Raw genomic sequence first — 19,282 nt, 5'->3', positions numbered from 1 at the left:
CTTAAGAAAGCATTGTATGGACTCAAGCAAGCACCAAGAGCATGGTATCCAAGATAGATGGATATTTGTTGAGTACGAACTTCACCAAACATTAAGCAAATCCTAATTTATATCATATGTTTATTGGGACTAATATACTTATTTTGGTGCTATATGTGAATGGTTCGCTTCTTACAAGTGCATAGAAGATTATTGCAGTTGGGTTCAAGATGAAGGACATTGCCATAATCCACTACTTCTTGGGTTTGAAGGTTTGGGAGAAACCAAGGGAAATATTACTTCAATAGGGTAAGTATGCAATTTAGATTCTAAAGTGATTTCAAATGGAGGACAGCAAACCTATGGCCACACCCATGATCACCAATATAAAGAAGTTGACAACCTTAGATTTAAAATTGGTGTATCCAACCTTGTACAAGTAGTTGATAGGTTCCTTAATATATTTGGTCAATAGTAGACAAAATATATGTTATGCAATGAACACCTTAAGCCAATGCATGGTGGAGCCAAGGCAAGAGCATTGGGTAGCAACAATACATGTGCTCAGATATTTGAGGGGCGCAATTCAATATGGCTTGAGATATCTTGGAGATGGTGAAGTGAAGTTGCAGAGATATACAGACTCAAATTGGGCAGACAATGCAGCAGCCAAGAAGAGCACCTCAAGGTGCTATTTTAGCATGGGATCAATGGTGACATCTTAGTTTAGCAAGAAGTAGACTTCCATGGCACTTGGCTTGGCAACTAGTATAATGAGTTGTGAGGCCATTTGGCTTCACAAGTTGATTGCAAGTTTATCTGATCAGGGATTGGATCCCATAATGATTTACTGTGATAATCAAAGTTGTATCAAACACATTGAGGATCTAGTGTTTAATCACAGGTCCAAGCCAATGTTATCAAAACTGAACCTGTGATCTAACCAAAAAACCTTGTGGACCGAGAACCGGTAAAAACTAGACCAAAAAACCTGTGGACCAAAAACATATAAAATATTCAAATTTTAAAGAAAAACATATATACATGTGCATCCACATGAATCCAAACCATTTATACACAAATAAGCAAAAGTTCTCATTTATATAACATGTAAGGGTGCACATTCGAAAGGAAGAGATGCCAAAAGGCTCCTCGATTTGGGACCTGGCATGCCAGAACAGAGACATTATAAATTCGCAAGCTTTTTGGGAGATTAGAAATGGAAGGACAGCAAAATTCTGGGAGGAAGCTTGGCAGCAGCGGGAAAGAATGGTGGAAATTCAAGGGATGCAGACCATCTAGAGCAGCCAAGGCCAAAGGCTTAATCTATGTAAACGATTATTGGAAGGAAGGAGGCGAAAATGAGATGTGGAGGGAATGGAAAGACCCTGGAGAGTGGGATAATAATATTAGTGATGATCTTAAAACAAGGGTAGTAAAAGAGATGAATTCCAGAAGGATTAAAAAAAGAACTGGTCCAAATATTCTCAGATGGGGCGGATCTACAAAAGGCACCTTCACGGTGAAGGAAGCATACCTCATAAAGTCTAAACAAGCGATGGAAGAACAGACACAAGACTGGAAACATTTATGGAAAAATAAATGGTGGCCAAAGGTCACATTGTTCACTTGGCTTGTGGGTAAAAGACGCATCCTGACTTGGGATCAACTCCAGAAAAGAGGGTTCCAAGGGCCATCCAGATGTAGCCTATGTAAACAAAACATAGAAAATCAGGAACACATTCTAAACTCCTGCCCGATAGCTCAGGATCAGTGGGAAAAGATTAGAAGCCTCTTCGGAAGAACGAATCATAATCCCCAAGATGTGAGCCAAACCATGTTCCAATGGGGAAAGGGACAATTCCAAAGTCCTGTTGTGAGAAGAGCGTGGAACTTGGCTGCAGGATTCAACATATGGACCATATGGAAAGAGAGAAATAGAAGGATATTCCAAGACAAGATTATCTCCCCGGAGGAGCTTTGGAATAGAACTCAAACTCTAATAAGAGAAACAATCCTTTCGGAATCCTGGAACCAGGAGGATTGGGATACCACGAAGGAAGAGAACCGAATTCTAAGGAAGCTAAAGATAGACCAAGGGATGGTCTATCCCCAACAGCAAAAACCCCAAATTATTCAGAACCAAAGTCCAACGGTGTTCATCCGTCCTCATGCAGGCTTTATCAAACTCAATTTCGACGGAGCTTCAAAAGGGAATCCAGGTCTTGCAGGATTCGGGGGGATTTTCAGAGATAGTCAAGGCCAAATTAGGTGGATTTATGCTGACCGTGGAGGCACGATGAGCAATAATGAAGCAGAATTCATGGCTGCGTACCAAGGAATTAAGATTGCAATAAGAAATGGCTACAGGAATCTAGAAATAAAAGGGGATTCAACTCTGGTCGTAGAAACAGTAAGAAAACTGAATAATGGAAAAGCTTGGGAGCAGGTGACTAGAAGTTGGAGGACGGCAAGCCTCATCCAGGAAATAGCAGAAGCAATGAACCATATTGAGTACAAAGTCATACATCATGTTAGGAGAGAAGGCAATAGAGCTGCTGATTACTTGGCGAACTGGGGATGCAATGAAGCTAATGGCAGGGTGGATAGCATAGGACCACCACAGCTGGAAAGGAATTGCTGGGAGGAATTAATCTCCATCACCAATCAGGACAATAATGCCAGAGTATAGATATATTGAAGGAGACAAGCAGTCCCCGATCGGGGTGAAGGAAAGAACTTCGGGTAACTTAATGATAATGGGTAGGGCTTATCAGTACAAGCCTCACTTGTGGGCAATCATAATAAAGGATGTGAAGGGAGATCAATGCGAGGAGAGCGCCCCGAGACATGGCTCCAAGACCATCATGACAGCAGAGGGGATGGGAAACGGCGGCGAGCAGGCGGTAGTGGACAGAAGAGGTGGCAATAATTTAAAGGGAGTAGCAGCAGACATTGATGTGAAGAATTTAAGGACATGCAAGGTGGCGAGGACGGTGGATACCTGGAGTAAATTTCCTGGAAACAGTTTTCGTAAAAAGCAAGAGACCATGGCTGAGGGTGGCAGGCAGGCTAGAGTATATAGCGAAGAGGATGGCAGAAGGAAGAAGACGACGAGGCAGCAAAGGATACAGGAGGAAGATAGCTCTCAGGGGACTGATAACCACCAGAACGTAAAGGATAGCGTGGAGAGGTTAAGGCGAAAGGACCAGGAGGTGTCGACAGAAGGAGGAATATACAGAGAAGGCGAGATGAGAAATATGCAGGAGGAATGCAGGGGGAGAGGGAGGTTCGAGGTCGGTCAAGGCAGTCGGAGTTGCATCCGTGGTCGGCCTTCAAGGAGAGGAAAGGGCAGAGGAAGCAGGGGACGAGGAAATACTGGGCATGCCGGGGACTATGTTTCGGAACCTCAATCTCCCAATCAACGGAAAAGAGGTCGCCGCACCATGAACCAGGTGGCCAGAGATGCGGAGCGCGTATACAACAAGGAGGGCAATGTGGAGATAAGAAGAATTATTGAGAATCTGGAAGAGAGAGTCCTGGAGGAGGCCTCGGACCCTGAGATGAATGAATGGAGCCCTCTTCTGCCGGATCCTGGTAACACCAGGGGTCGCCTCTCCCAGTATAAACAGGCCCTGCATATATATTGGGTGATGAAGTGTCTGCTGGCCAAAGCAATGGAACAGATAGCGGAAGAAATGACTGAGATTGCGCAAGGGTACCCGAGCCTGAAAGAGGAAATGAAGAGCCTGCAAGTTGCAATGCTGAAACAGGATAGAAAGCTGGAGGATATCCAAAACACTCTGAAGCTGATAACCAAGGAGCACCGCGAGGAAGAGGTGAAACCGGAGATTATGGATGACTGATAAGTCTTCATTCTGCTTTCAATTTTCAATTGATAGGACCAATAGTAGCAGTTTTGGCATAGGATATGGAATGCATAAGATGATAGGGTATAGCTTCGGCTGATAGCTAGTCTGTAGGTTCTGTTTTACACTTGTTGATGTACTGTCTCAGCTTTATGTTGAAAACTTCTGACTCATGGTGGCCCTCCTTCCCGGTTTCCCTTCGGGGCGGGAGGAGGATAACTGTTTTTGTACATAGTTTCGCTGGTGGATATTAATAGAAAAGGCCTTACCTTAGTTTACAAAAAAAAAAAACATGTAAGGGTGCACATAACTAAAATAGCATTGAGTGCAATCCATCCCTGAACCGAAAATACATCAACAAATTGGCTCTAGATGGCCTCTAGCATACAAAAAAATCATGCTACAAAAAATACCTACATATCATCAAAATTATTGTCTATATTAGGATCTTTGTCATCATATAACCCTTTAAGCATTAAAATAAGATAGAAAAGTGTAGCATGTCAAGTGAAGATCTTGTTTGAGTGATGGGTACATTTTTAGTAGAGCCATGATAGAGGAGTTCGACAACCAATGCCACTAACATCAAAGTACATAAAGGGATTGGAGTTCTTTATTAAGTACTAGTTCCTTACCCTCATACATGACAAAATCCAATGGAAACGTTGCAATCCCCACAATCATGAAATCCTGAAAAACTGTTAAGTCTGCTGGATTTTGAGTGAACTCTAAAATTCTACTTTCTCCATATGAAATCCAATGAGGTTGGAACCACTCTCAAACATCCTGAGTCATTTCATGGTAATGTTAAAAATTTAGGTAAAAGTGATACCATGAATTGCATAGCAATAATAAGACCATAGGCTTGAATATTAGGTTGACCTAGGGGAGAATTAGAAGTGGGCCAAACAAATGAAAAAATCAAAAAATTAGAAAAAAAAAAAAAAGGCAAATTTTTATGCTGACCCGGGAAGGTACAAACTACACAGAACTGGTCCTAAACCGGCCAGTTGGGTGGAATAGGCCAGTTCAGTATCAAACCGGCCTATTCCAGTTCGGACCGGTTTTGGGCCAAAAACAACCAGACCGGCAGGTTCTAGTCCAGTTCTGATAACATTGGTCCAAGCACATAAAGATTAGATATCACTTCATTTGAGATGGGATTTAGAAGGGAGCAGTGAAGCTCCAGCATATTCCCACCGATAAGCAATTAGTTGATATTCTAACCAAACCCTTAACAAAAAGTGATTTTGAGGCATTTAGAGATAGACTTGAATTGGTGCATAATTCCCTTCTCACTAAGAGTGAGTATTAAAAAATATAGCTCGAGTAAGCGCTTCTTGCACAGGTTAGGTGTGAACGTGCAAGTAGTTCGAAACAATTTCTAGTTACCCCTTAGTAAAAGTGGGAAATAATTCTATCTTGTAATTTCACTTTAATTAAAAGTGAAAGTCAATTTTCCTATATTCTTCTAGCCTTGAATTCCAAATGAAATATTCTAGAGATTCTAGAATATTAGTGAATTAGTTTTGTTCTAATCTTAACCCTACACCTTATTGTTGAGATAAAGTGGTTGCTAGGATTAAGGAGATTAGTTGCTAAGATATGGAAAATTAGTTGCTAGGACTGAGGAGATTAGTTATTTTCTCGAAGCATAAATAAGATAAGATGGAAGAAACTGAAACACAAATGAGAACACTCGAGAGAGGCAAATACCAAGAGGAGGAGAAGAGTACACTTAAGAAGAAAAAGTGCAGATCCACTATAACCAACAGCAATAAGGAATTCGTACTCCATACAGTAGCAGCGTTGTATAGTTGTATAGTAGTGGTTGTTGTCTTCGTTCTTCAATAGAGCCATAGTTCTATTTCAACAGCTTATACTTCTCTGTTCAATAGTATTTTTGTTTACCATGCAGTTGCTAAGTTAAAGCAAATTATGGAGGTACCTTGTAATCTTTCATTGGAATGATAAGCCAGAATGAAGGGGAAAATTGCTATGCATGTGTGTTCTGTTGTTCCCTTCTCCAGCCATATATGTGATTTTGCATGTTCAAAATATTCATTTATGTGATTAAATAAGTTCAAATCTGATTTATTTAATTAAAAGAAACATAGGAGAACAGTTATCTAGGGCCTTTGGAAAATATGGCAACAAATACCAATCTTGTTGATACTTAGGGTGTTGAAAATAGTAGCAAAAAAAGGACTTTTTGACTCGTGCCTGTAGTATACCTAGGGGGAATAATATGGGGTACAAAGAGAAGTACCCAAGAAAATAATGTAATGAATAATGTAAGGATGATAAATAAATGGGCCATAATTAATAAATAAAGTGGTTAACCCGCATTTTGCAACGGACCACAAGTAGTTAGGAAATATGTGATAAGCCCATGGTATTGGATGTATGGTATTTAGAGACCCATGGGATTGTATATATTAAGCCTATATAGAGGCTAGAGACTCCCCATTGAGATATGTCAAGGAATGTTGTATTGACAAACATATGGGCTTGTGGAGTATTCGCCTTCCTTAAGGAGTGACTGTATGGAGCTACCCTACCTCAAGGGTTTTTCCATTAATAAATTATTTTAGTTCTATCATCTCTTGTGTGATTTATTGGGCATATTTTCCATTGTTATATATTTTCAGGTCAAATCTATTACAAGTGGTATCAGAGTTCTTTCTTGGGCAAAGCAAAAAGAGTTTTTTCTTTCATTTTTTGCAAAAAAAATTGGGCAGCAAGTTTGCAAATCAGATCTAAAAAATTTGCAAAAACAAATAGCAGATATGAATTCCTTGCGAAAAAATACCCAAATTCAAAAACAAAATTGGTCAAATCAGAGTCCAAATGAGGGAAATATCGATGATTTAAAACCAGCTGTGTTGCAAAAAAAAATTGACGACAATTCGTAAACGATGCCTCTCTAGTCATTTTTTGCAGTTTTTGTGTAGAATTTTAGAAAACTCATTGTAGGTCTGAGCTCCTCTTGAAAAATCGTCCAATTTCAAAAAAATCTGTCGAATCGAAGTCCGGATGAGAGATATATTGTTGATTTAAAATCACCTCTTTTTTCATAAAAAAAAATTACGGCTGAACAATTGCAGCGCAAATCTGAGTTTCCCGAGTGCCCAGATCGTGATTTCAATCACATGGGAAGATGCGGAATGGTCGTTCCATTTCTGAAAACAGGCTATAACAAAGATTCTGAGCCATAGTGACCGAGTTGTGGCCATTTTAAATTTCTCGTACACAATAGGTAAAAAAAATCAAAACCCTCATTCTACTTCATGGGTTCTACTGTGCTATTTTTTACAGGAAAAGATGATGGAACTACTATTGAAAAATTCCTAAAATGGAAAAGTCATCATTTTTGAATGCTTGGGAAGAAGCGGCATGGTTTTATTTTATAGATGAGGTTGCCATATGGTAGGACTCACTTGACAAAAACAAGATGGTAAACCTTCCTGATAAAGAATTTGAAAAAGTCCTTTTGGACTAATGGTCTCATGCTAAAAAACGGGATAATGAGGAAGGTTATTTTCTGTCGGTATCTCTTTATTACAGGTTCATTGATGTATTTAGAAAGAGAAGATCCTTGTGTTTATCAATCCTAGTTGCAAGCATAATTTTATCAATATTAATTTGGCAAACAAATTGCAAGTTTCATCAAACATATTGAGCACACACAGGTTGATGATAATGATGTTCAAATTTATAATGCTGTGAATATTTCTATGGATAAGTATGTGTTGCATTCTTATTTGTATGCTTTAGATATGGATGATCTGGATGTTGTTTTGGGATACCCTTGGATGGAATCCGTTGGTACTGTCAATATTAATGTACAAGGAAATTCCTGAAGCTATGGTATAAAAAGAAGAAAATTACGTTACAGGGTATTTCCATCTGTAAATAGGTAGAATCCGCAGAGGCCCAAGCAAAATACTCTACAGGTACTAACACCTCAAATGAGGAGTCTATGGTGGAAGTAATAATGGAAGAAAAGAAACCAAAGCAAGTACCACAAAAGGAACCCAATACCACTCAGGCTCCATTAGGTCAGGAATTGAAGACAACAACACCAACAGTCAAGGTTTCAGCATATCACCACCCACACCACCCAGCAAGACAACAACCCACAAGATGGCACAAGATTAGCAACCAGAACAGGGGCAACTGGAAAACACACAAAGAGGCAGTGCAAGCTACTCGCAACACATCTCCAAATGGGCACCAAAAGAACCAGTTTCCATCTCAGGTGAGCAAGGCAATGGTTAAATCGAGTGTTCACCTTTATCTTGGATGGCTAAATGCGCGTGCATGGTACCAGTGAACTACTCTTTTGAGTAGGTCTTATTATTTGTGTTCTTCTCATGTTTCAGGGACAAAACATGTTGTGGAATGTAGTATACCTAGGGGGGATAATATGGAGTACAGAGGGAAGTATCCAAGGGAATAATGTAAGGATGATAAATAAATAGGTCATAATTAATAAATAAAGTGGTTAACCCGCATTATGCAAGGGACCACAAGTAGTTAGGAAATAATGTGATAAGCCCATGGTATTGGATGTATGGTATTTAGAAACCCATGGTAATTGCCCACGGTATTGTATGTATGAAGTCTATATAGAGGCTAGAGACTCTCCATTGAGATATGTCAAGGAATGTTGTATTGAAAAGCATATGGTTTGTGGAGTATTCTTCTTTCTTAAGGAGTGATTGTATGGTGTTACCCTACCTCAAGGGTTTTTCCATTACTAAAATATTTCAGTTCTATCATCTATTGTGTGATTTCTTAAGCATATTTTCCATTCTTATACTTTTTCAGGTTAGATCTATTACAGTGCTTTAGTCAAGAAAGACCACGATCAGTCTTTCTTTTAGCATGGACGAGTTCTTGTAGATGGATGAGTTTGTGGAGACAGGAAATGCATGCGTGGAGTTAAAGAACAGTTAAGCATACTTCCAACAGGCAGTCCGAGTTTGGAAGTTGACGAGTTGGAGAGCCTCAGTCTTGATTGAGGCAAGGACGAGTTAACTAGCAGTTGACTTAGTTAACTAGTCAATCAACAACTTGTGTTCTAAATTTGTACTCTCTAGATTTAGCATGAATCGAATTGATAGGATGAAGGCACAATTGTAGTTCAATTGTTTTGTCTGCACAATGTTGTGAGACAAGACAATAACTCACAAGTTTGTGAGAAGTTGCACCAATTTGTGTGTGAGAGATTCTTGTTGTGAGTGCATACTTTGGAGGAGCCAATACGCAGAGGTTAGAGGATCTTCTTGCTGCCAAATTGCGCTAGGAGTTAGAGGTTGCGTCCCAGAGCCAAAGGAGGCCTGTGCGCAGAGATTTCGGGCCAGCCAAAAGTGACCTGTGTGCAGAGAATCAGGGTCGTCCAGTGGAGCCCTGTGCGCAAGGATTTTGGGCCAGGAAGTAGCCAAACAGGCAGCAAAGAAGTAGGAGTTAGGTCAAGGTTTTGCAAGGTGTTTTCAAGCTAGGTTTGCAGTGAGAACTAGTGTGTTTTCTAATTGAAACAAGTTGCCTTGTAAGAGATTCATATGCTCAAATTCTATCAATAAATTTCTACAACAAGGAGAGGGTTTGTCCAGTCAGGTTTCCTTAAAAAAATAATTGTCTCTTGTGTGACTGTGTTCTTTATCTCTGTGATTATTCCGCTGCTTATATGTTAAGAAATTTTGTGCCTTGGTGAAAGGAAACGTAGTTTCCAGATTGTTCATTCAAGCAGTTGTATAATTTTCATGGAAAATTAACATAGGGAGCACAATTCTATGGAAAAGCACTCCACATTTAATGAGCTCAAGCAACATAGATATTATACGCACAATTATTATCAGCCTCTTCTGAACAGAGATCATAGCGTATGTGTTGTCAATATTGAGAATCAAAGTACTAGTATGCGTGCAAATAGATTGCTAGAGCAATGACAGACAATTAATCCTTAAAAGTGTTTATTTGAATAACCTTGCCATTTAAAAAAGGCTATCATGATTCATAACCTCTTCTTGCAGACCCCTACTCCTCTTCTTGCAGACCCCTACTCTCATCACTGCCATGTTGTGTAAAGAAAAAAAATTTGCTAAGGCAAATTTAGAGAGATTGGAAATGACAAAACACCCCCCAAGTATTTGTGAATTATACATCCTTGGCTATATATACATTTACTTGATGACAAATAGGATAAGACAAGATAAGATAATTTTCTTAACGTCCACAAATCACCAAAAGATTAGGTCAATGGGACTCAAAAGTACAATCTAGTAGCAACACACTACCGGAGTGCTAAAGAAACTCCTATAAGCTAAAAGGTAAAGCATACAATAAAAAAAGCCAAGCTACAGTATAAGAAAATAAACCAAAAGCGTAACCCTAGGTACAGCAAGAAAAAGGCTATTAATCATCATAAATAGGTGTCAAATAAGTGGGGGAGGAGGAAACCTCTACACTACTGCAAATAGAAATATAAGTAGAGAAAGAGGAAAATGAAGGAGTCCCTAGTGAACCATCAACCAGAGCCTAGCTGACAATATCCTCAAGGAAGTCGAGAATGAACTGCCGAGACTCTCCTAATGGACCTAACCCTTGAGGCTGTAAAAAAAAACCTGGTCATGACAAACCAGAGTCCTGAAGCAGAAAGTCAACCAATTGGCATGTGCTAGGAACTAAGATGAAACCTACAAGTAGATTGGGAACTAAAACTTCTCAAAAGCCTTATGGGGGCAAACCAGCCAACCAAAGACTGAGGGAATGTCTGTGATCTCATTCATCTATTGTCAGATGTTTTTGCACTTATGCTGTGTAAATCACACTACATGAGGTATTCTCCATTAGGCGGATCACTTTCTAGCTTGTCTACTAGTAGTATCAACTTTCAAGTAGGACTACGGCCTCTGTGAATCAGAAATTCGGCATCCAGAAAACACAGGCCACAAAATATAACATTTTTCTTCTGCAAACACTCCCTGCAACCAAGAAGTTGTCACCCAACAACCTCCATATATCACATACATGTAGAGGCTCTTAACTCCGTTCCCACCCATTGTGAAGAAATATGGGAACCTTGTAATCCACCCAATAATGATTTTAAAATTATTACATCGTCTTTCAGCATAATCGGTTAACATATACTTTCATCCACTACGCAATGGCTGCCGAAGAAGGATATTTAGTTCAGTAATGTATTTCATTTCCAGCTTCTCCCATTGTAGGTTTTTTATAATGGCACTGTTTTCAAATCAATCATCAGTATTAATTCCTCTTTGTAAGCTAAAAGCAGGAAGTTTCTTAGGGGGGCATGTAAATCTTTTGAACTGCTAAATAGATTTTAACTTCGCCTTAGCTTGGCCCTGCTCTCATAAGGAGATGCAAAAAACTGCATGGGTCTCTACCTGGAGTCAACTTTAAAACTGAAGTTCACCATCTCAAGAGCCCCTATTAAATCGGAAAAAAATAAAAATAAAAAAGGAGTTGTCTATAATGCGACTTTTTGGAGATTCCGGTGACGGAATCCGGCGGAAGAAATTGAGGTTAAATCTTGATTTGTTGCAGTTAAAATGGTTTTTTAACTGCATATTTGGATTCAGCGCCCTGAAAAATCCCTGCAACGCTTTCATTGTGCAGAAACTAGCTATCAAACTTGCGATTCCAATAAATTCCTGCCGGATTTCGACCGGAAAAATTCGCCAGAAAGACTTTCAAAAAGTCGCGTTATAGACAACTGCAATAAAAAATCCCAAATCATTTACTCTCATCAAGTAACTTACTCTGTTTTGGATCCAAATCTTATGGCTTCCAATTTTCTACTATTGATCAATTCCACTTGTTTACTCTAGATGGAGCTCTCTGCTTGAAGAACCTAGGTTAACGAAACAAAGTTAAGTATTACGCTAACATCTGGGAGTTAGAATTTATTGGAATTTTTTACGCATCACATAAACATTGGAGAGAGTGAAGTTTACCATGTATGTAATTATAAAAACCAAAAACAAATGAAGGCAGATACCTCAGCTCTGGAGTGCAGCATTTGGCGCATCTCATGCTTGATGTTTTCCTGGATATCCTGGAACGCACTGTGATGCCACTGAGGGTGCCCTGGATCACGTCTGAATGCCTCGCATTCAACCACTTCTAAATTCCAACTGTAAATAGCCAAGACTGCCACAACATTCAATAATCCCCAGCGTTTCATCCTGCTTCCCATGGCCAACCCTCCTCTTCTTTCCGCCTTCTATTTTGCCTTACGTAGTGGCCTTACGCATTATAGTGGCCTTACGCAGTACAAGTGCTATAACCACAATAAACCCTTATAGTTATGCTCGTCGAGGGAATCATCGCCACGGATTACGCTCCGGCTTATATTGAGAAATCCCACTAACATGCGAAGTCTATTGCAAGAGTGAGTCGTAAGGGGAGGAATTGCCCGGACGGAGTGGTTGGAATTTGGGTAAAAAAAATTGAATTGTGTTTTTATGGTGGAAATGGATTCAGCGCATCAAACCATCATAAACATCTAGGACACCTAAAATTTTGAAGTTTAACAACTATAATTTTGATTTACAAAAATTCTTCCCAGATTTTCTCTAAATATAACCGAAATTTCCATAACTTTCCAGACAACTCTCCACCTCGTTAGACTACGCATTTGCGTTTCAAGAGAGAAGAGGAGAGTTTTTTTTTAAGTATCGTGCTTCTAGTGGTTTAATGTTCTGGTGTGTTTATTATTCTACTATGTGTATTACTTCTAGTGGTTTAATGTCCCGGTGTGTTTATTGTTTATTATTCTACTATGTGTATTCACTACGGTAGAGACTAGTGGCTCTAAATATACCTAAGTTTAAATTCGTATTTAATTTTTTATAAAAAATTAAAATTATTGGATTAAAAATTTGAATGGACTATTATATTATTAATGAGTATTAAAATATATATGGTGGGGTTTTTAGTGGTTTTCTGTGGGGAGGGTTTTTGTATTAACGGAGGGGCTTGCATGCTTCATGTCTCCATGATCTATGATTCATGATTTAGAGCATCTGTCTCATGTCTCCATGATTCATGGTTTAGAGCATATGTCTCAAGTCTCCATGATTCATGATTTAGAGTATATATGTGAGATTTTTTTATGTAGTTTTGTTATGTCGTCATTTGTTTTTCTTTTCATATCTAGTTATTATCATGTGGCTCTGATTCTAGACAATAGTGGTGTTATCGAGCTAGGTCTCCTGCCATATGGAATATTGAAGCGTTGATCAGGGGAGCTATGAACTTAGCCCAAAACAAAGTCGCACCTTTTGCACTCGGGAGGAGTATACTTTGCAACAAGTCATCACATCGACAACTCTTGTGGATGCTTTTCCAAGACCTTCCACATTTATGCAGATCAGACAAATGAGTTTTATCATATTTTATCTCCCAAGGATCCCTCCACTTATTCCCTTCTTAAGCCTTCTCTTCCACGTGGTGTTTTGCAAGTCATTCATCCGGCAAGGCTAGTGCAATGTAGCTCATTTCCAACAGTTGAGCCCCCAGTCAGAGTTGTGTTGCCCCCTACTCAGTCGGACAAAGAAGCTATAAGTAGGAACTGAAGATGTATACGAAGGCGAAGGGGCTTTGTTAGCTTGGTTGTAGGTAAAGACATTGAGATTTCCCATATCATGGATTACATGGGTGAAACTTTGGTTGATCACTTTAGTGGGAAACCAGTGTGGGCTCCTACTTTGCGTTCTCTGATAGTAGAGTTTTGGCAACTCCAAATAGGGTGTGTGCCTTCATTCCATATCCTTATAAGGGGTTGGTTGGCCTTCGTTCTTCGTTGTGAGGCTGATTGTTCGTGAATCCTAGGTATGAATTGGAGTTGGGGCCATGAAAGGTTATCACTTCACAAATGGATAGTTGAGTTTGATCTTACTCGAGAGTTGGTTGACGTTATGAAGGTCTAGGCGATCCTCCCTGGTATGCCTTTACTCTTTTGGAATGTTGAAGTTTTGAGGGCAGTTGGGAACAAATTGGGTTATTTTATCAACGTAGAGAATGAATGGGAATTAAAGAAGGATCACATGTGGGCTTGGGGCCATATTAAGGTGAATTTGAAGGATGGCCTTGTCGCTAAGTTGGATTTGAACCTCAATGGCCATATATGGACTCAAAAAGTGGATTGTTGGAAGCTCCCCTTTTGGTGTTTCCTCTATCATGAGGTTGGCATATAGGTTAACTGCATAAGGGTTAGTCCTCTTTCTTCTAACTTCGCAAACTTAAAGGTTCAAAGTGTAATGTTGATTCTATCTTTAAACGTTCCTTGCAGGGGCTTCCTTCTTCAACTCCAGTTGTGCCAATTTCCCAACTGTCTCCTTTCTGTGCAGACGTCTCAAAGGATTGTATGGGCTCCTTTAGTAAGGTTTTTGGCTCTATCTTTCCCTCTTCTCTCGTTTCATCTTCTATTTCTTCCTCTCCTCTTGAGTCCTCCCCTTGCTCCTCTATCAGGGTTCCATGCATTGTGGCTCCCCTAGGGTTGTCTCCCATCCTTTCATCCTCTAATCCTCAACTAGAGGTGCCCAAGGTCGCTTTTCCCTCTACTCTGAATCTACTCCCCTCCCTTGTTCCTATGTCTCTTGTCCATGCTCCTAAATCAAAGAAAAGTTCTCCTCTTTTCCCTTTTGTTAGGTTAAAGGAAGTGCCACCGTTAAGCAGAGATCTTGCATTGGATTTGCTCCCTACCAATTTGGTAGGGCGCAAATCCAATCTTCACAAAGCTCAGGTAAAAGCATTAATGGAGATCAAGAGAGGCAAACAAGTCTCAATTTGTGGGGCCCTTAGAGCTAGCAATGGCATTTCCAAATGGTGAATTTTATCTTTCTCTCCTTCAATGTGAGGTGTTTTTGGGGTGCCCATAAATAGCTAGCCCTCAAAAGGCTCATTGTGAGCCAAAACCCTGATATTATTTTGATACAGGAGACTACATGTTATGGGATCAAAGCCAGACAAGTGCTCGAGAATTTTTTGAAAAATTGGTTATTTTGTCATGTTGATGTTGATGGATTCTCAATTGGATTGATTACTGGGTGGAGTCCTTCTTGCAAGGTTATTTCCTCCTCCATTTTCTCTTCAACCATTTTGTTGAAACTGGAGTTAAAAGATTGTGGTTCTCCTATTTTAGTTTTAAATGTTTATGAGCCTTATTCTAATCACATTATGTATTGGAAGGATTTGGTTTCCGCAAGTCCTTTGGCGGATCCCTTTACCATTCTAGGGGTGATCTCAATTTCACATTTCCTTGCAATAAGTATGGGTCTCGACCTTGGTTGGATCCACAAAGCTCCTTCTTTGATGAAATTGTGATCAAGAATGATCTTATTGATATAGAGTCGGTCAAGCTATTGCCTACTTAGAGGAATAAGCACTTATGTGATAATGAAGTCGCTAAATGCTTAGATGGTTTCCTTGTTTAAAAAGGTCTTTTGAACTCAATATGATCTTTAAAGTCTTCTACATAAGTGGGTGGCCTCTTTGATCATGTGCCTATTCGTTTATATTTCTCTCCTATTTGGGGTACACAAGTTATTCCTTTTAGGTTTAATCCATCTTCGTTGGAAGAGGATGACTATCGGTCCTTGGTTTTGAACACTCGGTGACCTCTTGTTCAATGGAAATCCTCTTCTTACATAATCTAGCTTGGAGATAATTTATTGGCTATCAAGCAAACCTCTAAAGTTTAGGAAAAGGGCCTCCATGCTAGGTCTTTAGTCGAAATAGCTTATGCGGAGAATTAATTTGAAGATTTATACAGGGCATAAGAGTTTGGTCAGGTATCCCTTAATTCATTATCTAAGATGAAATATCTCGAGGAATATCATCACTCCCTCCTTCTATAAGAGGAGGAGCATTATAGACTAAAGGGAAGAGCAGTATGGCTACAAGCTAGGGATAGCAACACACAAAAAAAAAAAATCATCAATTTGCTAATTTCAAAAAGCAAGCTAACACAAATTGGGAAATTAAATATTTGGAAGGTCTCTCCTTGATTTCTTTTGAATATAAGGTATAGGAGGGATCTTGTTTTTTCGAATCCCTCTTCCAGACTTAAGGGTTGCTCGATTAAGGAGATTTTGCAAGTAGCCTCCAAATTCCCCCTTATTTTTTCAGATGAAATGAATGTCTTTCTATCTAAAGAGGTAAAAGAATCAAAGGTGTTGGCAAATTTGTTTTCTATGCAAAAGTCCAAAATCCTGGGGCTAGGCAGGTTCATGGTTGAATTCAACTTGGGCTTCTATGACTTGATTAAGGAATATCTATTAAAGGTCATCAAGCTTCTCAAACTTAAGCTTCAGGTAAAGTTTTAGGCTCCTTCAATGATACCTTCCTCTTCCTCATTCCAAAGACTCGGGAAGGGTCATTTTGTTGACTATCTCCCAATTGCTTACTGCAATGTTATTTAAAATCATCACTAGAAGATTGAAGCCTATCCTAAGCTCTTTCATCTTAGAGGAGAAATTTGGGCTTTTACAAAACAGAAATATCCATGATGTAGTTGCAGTAGCCCATGAAGTTTTGTATTTATCAAGAAATCAAGTCTAAGTGTTGTTATTCTTAAATTGGATCTTTAAAAGCCCATGATATAGTGGATTGGACATTCCTAAGGCTAGTCCTTATACATATGGCCTTAACTATTCTAGCGGTAAATTGGATAATGGCTTGCATTCAGCCAGTTTATTTTGCCATGCTCATTAGAGGGCTCTTTCTAGATTTTTTTGAGCTACTTAAGGACTCCACCACAGCTACCCTTCACCTCCTTTATTATATCTTATATTTGTTGAATCCCTTAGTAGGATAATTGGGGAATTCATGTAAAGGGGCATTCTAAAAGGTATAAATTTGTTCAAGTCTCTCATTTGCTCTTTGTAGATGATGTTATGTGTTGGATACTGGGTGGTCAAAGAGACATATCAACCCCTAAGAGTTCCATTGATTTGTTTTGCTTGGCCATCAAGATGGTGACTAACATCCACAAATCTTGTATGATTGCTCATGGTACTCTAGATGATACTAGCATTCAACTGAGACATTATTTTCCTTATCCACATAAGTGGTTGGAATATGGGCTAAAGTAATTGGGTTTCATTCTAAAGCCCAATAATTACAGGAAAGCAGATTGGTTATGGATGGTGAAAAAGGTGGAAACAAGAGTTTCCATTTGGGCTCTTAGATTTCTATCTCATGGAGGCCAACTGGTTTTGATGAAATTTGTACTAGAAAGCATTACACTTTACTAGACTTATATTGTTGCAATTCCTAAAGGTAATATTTCCATGATCAAAAGATTTAGTTTCATTTTTTATATATGGGGAACCAGAAGTATAAAAAAATGGCATTGGTAAAATGGTCGTGTTTATCTACCCCCAAGGACCTTGGAGGGTGGGGTATAAAAGATATTCATATGTTTTCCAAAGCTCTTGCGAGTAGGAATTTATGGAACTCACCCAATGAAACTCCCTTTGGAGTAAAGTAAATTGAGAAAAGTACTTCCCAGGGATGTCAATTGTTAAGTGTTTTATACTTCCTTAGAAATCAAACAAGGGTTTGATTAGGTGGAAGACCTTAGTGAGGCATTTTCACCTAGTTGGAATATGGGTAGCCTAGCAAGTTGGGGATGATTCAAAATTAGGATTGTTGAAGATCCTTGGTTTGGAGTTGCCGAAAATTATCATCTTTTGGATCCCCTTCTTCAAGCACCCTGACAAGAAAATATAGTCCATCTAGTGGATGATAAGGCACAAACTCCCTAAGACAGAGGCAGAAGTGGTTGGAATTCAACCTCCTCATTGGGCCTTGTTGGTGATGTATTTATTAATTGGGTTCGTTTTATTAGTATATTGTGTTCAAATTTCATTCCATAAGGGACAACATCTCAGATTCTCTCTGGTGGAAAAAAAATCCCTAGTTTGGCGGTTACATGGCAAAGTTGGAATATAAAGTTTGCATTGAAAACAACTATGATGGGAAAAATATATGGTGGTGGAAGGAAATCTAGAAGATTAATGCTCTGCTTAAAGCAAAGCTTACTTCATGGCTAGCCCTTAGTGGAAAATTATTAACCTCGAATGTGCTTATTAAATGTGTATGGATTGGGCCTAGCAGATGCCCATTGTGTAAATCGTAGGAAGAATTCTCTCAACATTTGTTTGTGTGATGTAGTTTTGTGGCTCATATTATAGTTATCATTTGGAGGGAATTGAAGCCCAAAGCATATTGGGCGGGGTATAGCCTTGCGAATTATTTTAGATCTTGGATGTTAGATAAATCAATAAGATCATTTTCTAGTTTTCCTTGTATATTAGTAGGATGTATATGGAGAAACTGAAATTTGAGTATTTTTTAGGATAAGGAACTTTCTCCAAAATCCTATGTAGGAAAAATTATCTCTATTGCACTCAAATTTAAAGTTGATCCAAAGAAGAAAAATCCAAGGATGCCACACATTCCCAACTTAGACTTTAATATTCCTTACAGATATTTCAATGGGGCCAATCAAGCTCACCCACCTCAGTGTGAAGTTGGAGTTGTTCTATATTCCATCCATTCACATTTTATGCCATTCAGATATGCCCTAGGCAGAGAATCAAACAACAGGTGAAGTTCATAGCCCTTTGATTTCTTTTGGAAGTCAAGCGCAAAAAAGATACAAGTCATGGGTGACTCAAAAAATTTCATAGACTTGGCAAATCGTAGATATTCAATGAGAAACGTCATGCTAGAGCCCCTTTTGAGTGATATATAATAGGTTATTGGGTCTTTTGAGTGGATCTCATATTTTCATGTTCCCTGTGGGTTAAATGAATAAACGAACGCCTTGTCAAAGGAATCCCTCTCCCTACCCATTGGTCGAGATGGAGTCCATGTTTTGGTACTTGATGGACTATTACTTCTCAATAACAAGATATGAACCATTGCATCAAAGCTCATCATGTCACTATTTAGAATGGATCTTGGGTGGGGATGATCCAAATCATTCCTCCCAACCACCGTAGATAAATCTTATTGACAACAAATCTTATAATATTATGAAATCATAGACTATACATATTTCTCCCCTTAAATCCTAGATTAATTAATTACTAGTTTTGCTTGGATTTTATGGAATAAATAAAATACAAAAAAAAGAAAGAATAAGCAAAAGTATATACCATCCACATGAATGAACATAGGATTTATCTTGGGGAACCCTATATGGGAGAAAATAGTGAGAAACCATAGTTAGAAGGTGTGGCTTGTGCTTTGTTGTCTTTGCTTCAATTGTAAGATGCATATACAAAGGAAGGGGAACTCACCATGGAGTTACCTTTTGAAATTGTGGGTCGACTGGCTACTACGAAACAAGATACAATGCTAAAGAATGCAACCCCTTCTCCTTATAATGG

The 19,282-nt window shown here is 39.0% G+C and overlaps 1 protein-coding gene across 1 annotated transcript in view; it reads right to left on the bottom strand.

Annotated features, from left to right (window-relative positions):
• Positions 1–12,219, bottom strand: part of LOC149249539 (uncharacterized) — a 339,013-nt gene extending 326,794 nt beyond the window's left edge. Inside the window, exon 1 of the mRNA XM_089458737.1 lies at positions 11,878–12,219. Within this exon, the coding sequence (XP_089314863.1) occupies positions 11,878–12,075 (198 nt within the window). The 5' untranslated portion in view covers positions 12,076–12,219. The remainder of the gene's footprint in view (positions 1–11,877) is intronic.
• Between the last annotated feature and the right edge of the window lie 7,063 nt (positions 12,220–19,282).

The sequence above is a fragment of the Pinus tabuliformis genome, chromosome 7 (genome assembly GCF_031772625.1).
Source record: "Pinus tabuliformis cultivar Carrire ecotype Pingquan chromosome 7, CPIR1, whole genome shotgun sequence".
In the NCBI taxonomy this organism is placed as follows: Eukaryota; Viridiplantae; Streptophyta; class Pinopsida; order Pinales; family Pinaceae; genus Pinus; species Pinus tabuliformis.
The sequence above is the reverse complement of the archived record's forward strand: the minus strand, read 5'-3'. Positions and strand labels throughout refer to the sequence as shown.